Source organism: Coregonus clupeaformis, unplaced genomic scaffold, assembly GCF_020615455.1.
Source record: "Coregonus clupeaformis isolate EN_2021a unplaced genomic scaffold, ASM2061545v1 scaf1039, whole genome shotgun sequence".
Taxonomy (NCBI): Eukaryota; Metazoa; Chordata; class Actinopteri; order Salmoniformes; family Salmonidae; genus Coregonus; species Coregonus clupeaformis.
This window is the reverse complement of record NW_025534493.1, coordinates 29,120-34,654: the sequence shown is the minus strand read 5'-3', so window position 1 is coordinate 34,654 and position 5,535 is coordinate 29,120. Positions and strand designations below refer to the sequence as shown.

At 44.1% G+C, this 5,535-nt stretch overlaps 1 protein-coding gene across 1 annotated transcript; it reads left to right on the top strand.

Annotated features, from left to right (window-relative positions):
• The first annotated feature begins 209 nt into the window (after positions 1 to 209).
• Positions 210 to 3,461, top strand: LOC121555478. Its single transcript, XM_041869311.2, has 3 exons — positions 210 to 387; positions 1,754 to 2,346; positions 2,730 to 3,461. Exons 1-3 carry the CDS (start codon positions 362 to 364, stop codon positions 3,089 to 3,091), a joined length of 981 nt encoding a protein of 326 aa, XP_041725245.1. The 5' UTR covers positions 210 to 361; the 3' UTR covers positions 3,092 to 3,461.
• The last annotated feature ends 2,074 nt before the right edge of the window (positions 3,462 to 5,535 follow it).

The window sequence follows — 5,535 nt, the reverse complement described above, 5'->3', positions numbered from 1 at the left end:
TTATGTTTGCCTAAGGATAGCCAGTATGCACATATCTACATCTTACCAAACGTTGCTTTATTCTGTCAAAGTTCCTTTGCTCAATGGTTCTTTGTACACAATGTCTGTAGTCAGAACATGCAAGAGCTCTGCGCGCCTAGATGCCATTTGTGAAATCAGTTCAAGGAAGTGCAGTCGCAAAACCGCGACACGCAAGAGGGGGGCAGTTCAAATGGAATAGACTCAGGATCTTGACAGCTGTGGTTATTTCCAACCCTATTTGTATACCGAGTTCGTTTATAAGGACGGGTCAGATGAAGGCTTGAATCTACTAACCCGGTTAATTCAAAGAAAGAAGACGGTGGACAGATTATCAACTGTTATGGGGATACTCAAATTCTTCATGGGGTACAGTTCCAGAATCAGGGCCTAAAATTAACACCAGACACCTGTTAAATGAGGGTAGATTTTGGCATTATCTATTTCACCAGCCACGTTGGTGGGTGGTCAGGGCTCCAGGGTGCGAGCATTTCACTCGCATTTGTGAATAAATATAGTCAAGTTTGATCATATGTATAGTAAAATAAATGCTGCAATAGCTGTTTTCAAAGTATTTTCCCCGGTTTGTTTCATAGCTGGTAAATTAATCGCACAGTCAAAGAACTACATATCCTATATAGGCTATTCCACCTCGCACTGCAACACTGCCTGGCTGGGGGCTGTGCGCACGTGAAGAGCTGAGTGAAATATTCATTTTTAGAAGCGCTGCGAACAGGCATAAAAGTTGGTCTAATTTACTTCAAACGAAAGCCTACTGAAGTGAGACTTTGTCGTTGTGTTTCTTAGCTATATACATTGTTTTGTTCACAAGCTAGGTTGTTTTTCTATGTTTGAGATGTAACTGCTAGGGAAGAGAAGACAACCCTTCTACTAGTCAGACACAGCTACAAACATGACTCTAGTCGCGCTACCACGGTAACCTCCCGCCCTTAAGTGAAAATGTTTGTCTCATCTGTGATATTTTGGTTAAAAGACTCAGGTCACAAAACAATTAATTAAACAATATACCACATTAGTTATTTCTTACCAGTAATACATTTATTGTTTTAGACACATTACAAAGCATGTTCATCCATTTTGGGGGGTTTGTTGGTATAATTTTAGGGCAAAAAAATATTTAGGCTGGTAAAAAATCTGAGTTTCTGGTAGATTTTATATATACCTGCCACAGTGGCTGGTGGCCCTGTAGAGAATGCCATGAATGCTGCCTGCTGTGTGTGACATTGGCTTGGTTTGAAGAAGTTGCATGAAACTGTGTATGTCTAAATGACAGACACTGAGCTATTTAACCATTTGAGCATTTGCCTAACATAAGTTATTGGGCATGAAAAGTAGAGCATATTTACAAAGGAATGTTTCTCATCCAAATTGACCTGTAACACAGCAGCCTACATCAGCACATAGATACAAATCTGTTTGTGTTGAACTATGAGTCCAAAGCTTATTTTGCTTTTTTGGTCTAATATGGACCAAGGCAACTTGTCTATACTGTCTAATGCTTCATTGTAATACTAATAGCATACTGTGAGTCTTATCTGTATACCAATGTATACCTGATCCAACCTTGGCTGGATCCCACAACCTTGCATCTGTGTCTGTAGGTTATACATTAATTTCACTTGAGGCATAGCAGTTTTTGTTTAACCCATATTTTCTCCCACTGTAACCAATCTTCCAATCCTGCTCTAATTCTGGCCCTTTTTCCTCCCCCCAGTAACTCCCATTCAGACATGTCTGCGCCAGTGGGAGAGGGGCGGGTCATAGCCCAGAGGGTCACCAGAAGCATCATCTACTACTACACCAGATGGACACCAGGGGGCGATACCCCCTCCCCCTCTCCTCCCTTTCTCTCAGACACGCCCTCTCACCCCACCGTTTCCTCAACTCTGACCCCTTCCGCTTCGGATGTACCAACCCTCTCTCCATCCTCGCACTCCTCCTCCTCCCCCCGTCCCCTCCTCCTGCTCCTCCCTTGGCTTGGCGCCAAACCGGGGGCCATGGCGAAGTACCGGGACCTCTACCTGGAACGTGGCCTGGACATCCTATCTGTGGAGAGCACCGTGTGGCACTTCCTGTGGCCTCGCTGGGGGCTGGAGTATGGGGCCGAGGTCCTGGAGATCCTGGACGACCCACGTTTCAAAGGGCGCCCCCTTCTGGTCCATGCCTTCTCCGTCGGCGGGTACACCTTCACCCAGCTGCTTAGCCAGATGGTCAGGGAGCCACACAAGTACCCGGGCCTGGCCCAACAGGTCGTAGGACATGTGTATGACAGCATGGTGGTTGGGTCGCTGGAGCATATGGCTACAGGTGAGAGAAAGGGGAAGGAAAGGAGGTAGGATTGTCGGTTTGGATTATTACACTAAGAAAGGAGAGGGATCTGTTACTGAGACGGTGTGTGTGTGTGTGTGTATATGTGTGTGTATGTGTGTGTGTGGGTCAGTGTGTGTGTGTGTGTATGTGGGTCAGTCTCCTTTTATCACAATGTTGCTGTGTGTGTTGAAGACCTAGTAATCATGCTCCCACCTTATCTCCTCTACAATGTTTGATTGTATTCAAATGTATTTGCTGAGTTACAGAGGGGGCTTTTTACACGTGTTTACTGTATGGGGAAATGACATAGGCTTATCCAATTGATTTAACAAGAATTTAAATGTAATTAACCTTGACCTGTGTCTATGTGTGTGCCTCAGGCCTGGGCAGGACCCTGTTCCCTCGTATCGAGCCCCTGGTGCGATACACCGCTATGCTATACTTCTGGCTCTTCAAGTCCCAGACGGTGCACTACTACGACAACGCAGTCCAGGTCTTCTACAACAGCCCCGTCACCGCCCCGGCGCTCTTCTTCTTCTGCGAGAATGATGCGCTGTGTGACCCCGTCGCCATGGAGGCGGCCATCTACTTCTGGAGGAAGCGGGGCGTTGCTGTGGAAACCAGGAAGTGGAAGGAGTCTGTGCACGCCGCTCATCTACGCTGTCACCCGGAGGAGTACCTCTTGACGTTAGAGAAATTTATGATCTCGCTCAACGTCGCCACCCTCAGGGAGAACATGTGAATGGCTCATGTGCTAATCACAATGGGGGGGGGGGGATAATTCAATAAAGCCTGAATACTCATGTTCAAAGGGAGTCTGCATGTTTTTACTTCCCTGTTGCAATAATTACTACATATCCAATCCTGACTCCTAGCATTTGTGTTACCTATTATTATTATTATCCTTGCCAAGGCCATGTGGGGCCATGTACAGATATAGGATCTTAATTTGACCAGCATTGTCGTAGCAAAATAATCCTGCAGCATCAAGATTTGAACGTTTAGTGCATATTGTTGCTTGATCGGCGGTTAGGTTATTAGCTGGACAAAAAAGAAGGCTGCATGAAAAGTGCAATACTGTTAAAATAACCGTGTGTTGGTGTGTTTTTTTTTTGTGTGAATTTATGTAAATCACGACGGTCATCTGCATTTCCTGCGGTGCATGAAAATTCTCAGCAAGTGATCAAATGAAGGTACTACATCTGTATGTGAGCGGGTGCACGTTCTGGTTTTTACCCTAGCACTACACAGCTGATTCAAATAATCAAAGCTTGATGATGAGTTGATTATTTGAATCAGCTGTGTAGTGCTAGGGCAAAAACCAAAACGTGCACCCAGGGGTGGCCCCACGACCCAGTTTTGGTAACCCTGGTCTATGACACAGTCCATACGCACCAGATAACAGCAAGATCACTATGTTAATGGTGAAACACATGAGACACAGCTCACTATCCATTGATTCACAATAGAGGTTGATTTATTATTTATTATAAATATCGATTGTAAATGTTTTTACATTAGTATAAATTCATTCTCAATAGCTTGTGATAGGGACTAGGGTGGAAGAGAGAGTAAGAGAGAGGGAGGGGAAACATTTTGAAGATGAGAAGTATCATGCCATCTGCTTTCCCCTGCTGTTGGTCACTTCTCTGATCCAACCCAAGAGTGTGGAGTTATAACAGTGAAATGCAATTTCCAAGCAATGCTAACATGATAACACAAAAGGTGATGTCTACACCTATGTTTTAATGGTCAATGATTACAATTGTGCGATGTAAAACCTAAATATCACCCCTGGTGGCTGTGACAGCCATTTTGCTACTCCGCCATAGCCGGACAATGTATTTTCTTTATATTTGCTTAACCAAACATGATAACACAGAAAAGGTGCTGTCTACCCTTATGCCAGTATGGAAAAAAATAAAAAATAAAAAAATCATGTATGCACTCACTAACTGTAAGTCGCTCTGGATAAGAGCGTCTGCTAAATGACTAAAATGTAAATGTAAATGTATGCTTCCTCCCATGCATCGGGCTTATCCAAGCGAGGGTTAGCCCTCTTCAGTCACAGAAAACCACAACCAGGCCCTATCCTGGAAGTAGTTAATGACTGACAACTCTATGAGTAGTGACAAACAGAATCTCTCAGAGGTTTTCTTATCATGCATTTCCAGCTTCTGTTGCATATAATTGATAAAAATGTGGACAACAATGCTATGTAGCAGGATTTTTTCCCCTCTGCAATTCAATGTAGTTTGTATTCAACTTTTTTGTCTAGACAGTACATGTTTGTTTTGGTCTCACAAAACATAGTTGTTTATGAGGAGGTAAAGGGTTAACTTGTGGTGAAGTATCTTGGCCAAGGGTACACCCTGTGAATTCCCATCCCAATTAGATATTGACTGCACACACCCCAGTTGGAATGGGTTTGCACTTGAGGAACAACCTGTGCCTAACATCTGGCACCGGCACAAAGAGACTTTGAACCACACACATGCTCATGTAATGGGGTAGAACCGTTGATATTGTGAACATACCCTTGTTGGGTTGCCAGTCCCAGGTGTGGCTAATTGTTGATTAAGGGCGTGGCCCACAGTATTTAATTCAGCTCTGTTTGTTTAGTCAGGGTATCCCCTTAACCATGTTAAGGTTCAACGTGCCATTGGAGGACGGTGACAGTTTATCATAGGTAAGTATGGAACTGTAGCAATTTTATACGTAGTGTTTTAGGCTTAGTGCCTATGGCTTCCCTAGACTCAAGGCTACAGGAATAGTACTGTGTATTTCCCACACGTTACACACAAAGTATGCAGAAGAGAGAGGAGCATAAAGAAACCAATGGGTCAAATAGTATCAGAATAAATTACTGTTGGATGCATGAACACCGTTATAGTCTTATGGTTTATGCAGAACAGTGAGCTACTCTACAATAAGTATGCTGATCTTCCCCCGGCCAAGGTGGCCATCTTTGGAGGCCCACGACCAGCCCCTGCCCTGGAGGTGTATGAGACTTCTGGAAGTCTTCATGCCTATCAACTCTATGAGCATCAGGCCAAAAGGATTCTACAGGGATTTTTTTAAATAATGCGTTTGTAGAATCTGTTGCATTTATTTGATAGAACTGTGGACACCAATGTTTTGCAGCAGGCTTATGGGAAGATGGAGCGCTCCAGCTATGTTCTGGTG

Bases quoted from the DNA above. Each gene is read 5' to 3' on its own strand.
- LOC121555478 (XM_041869311.2), top strand. From the start codon at position 362: ATGGGGATACTCAAATTCTTCATGGG. The intron at 388-1,753 runs GTACAGTTCCAG...TCCTCCCCCCAG, and splicing joins ATACTCAAATTCTTCATGGG to TAACTCCCATTCAGACATGT. The intron at 2,347-2,729 runs GTGAGAGAAAGG...TGTGTGCCTCAG, and splicing joins GCTGGAGCATATGGCTACAG to GCCTGGGCAGGACCCTGTTC.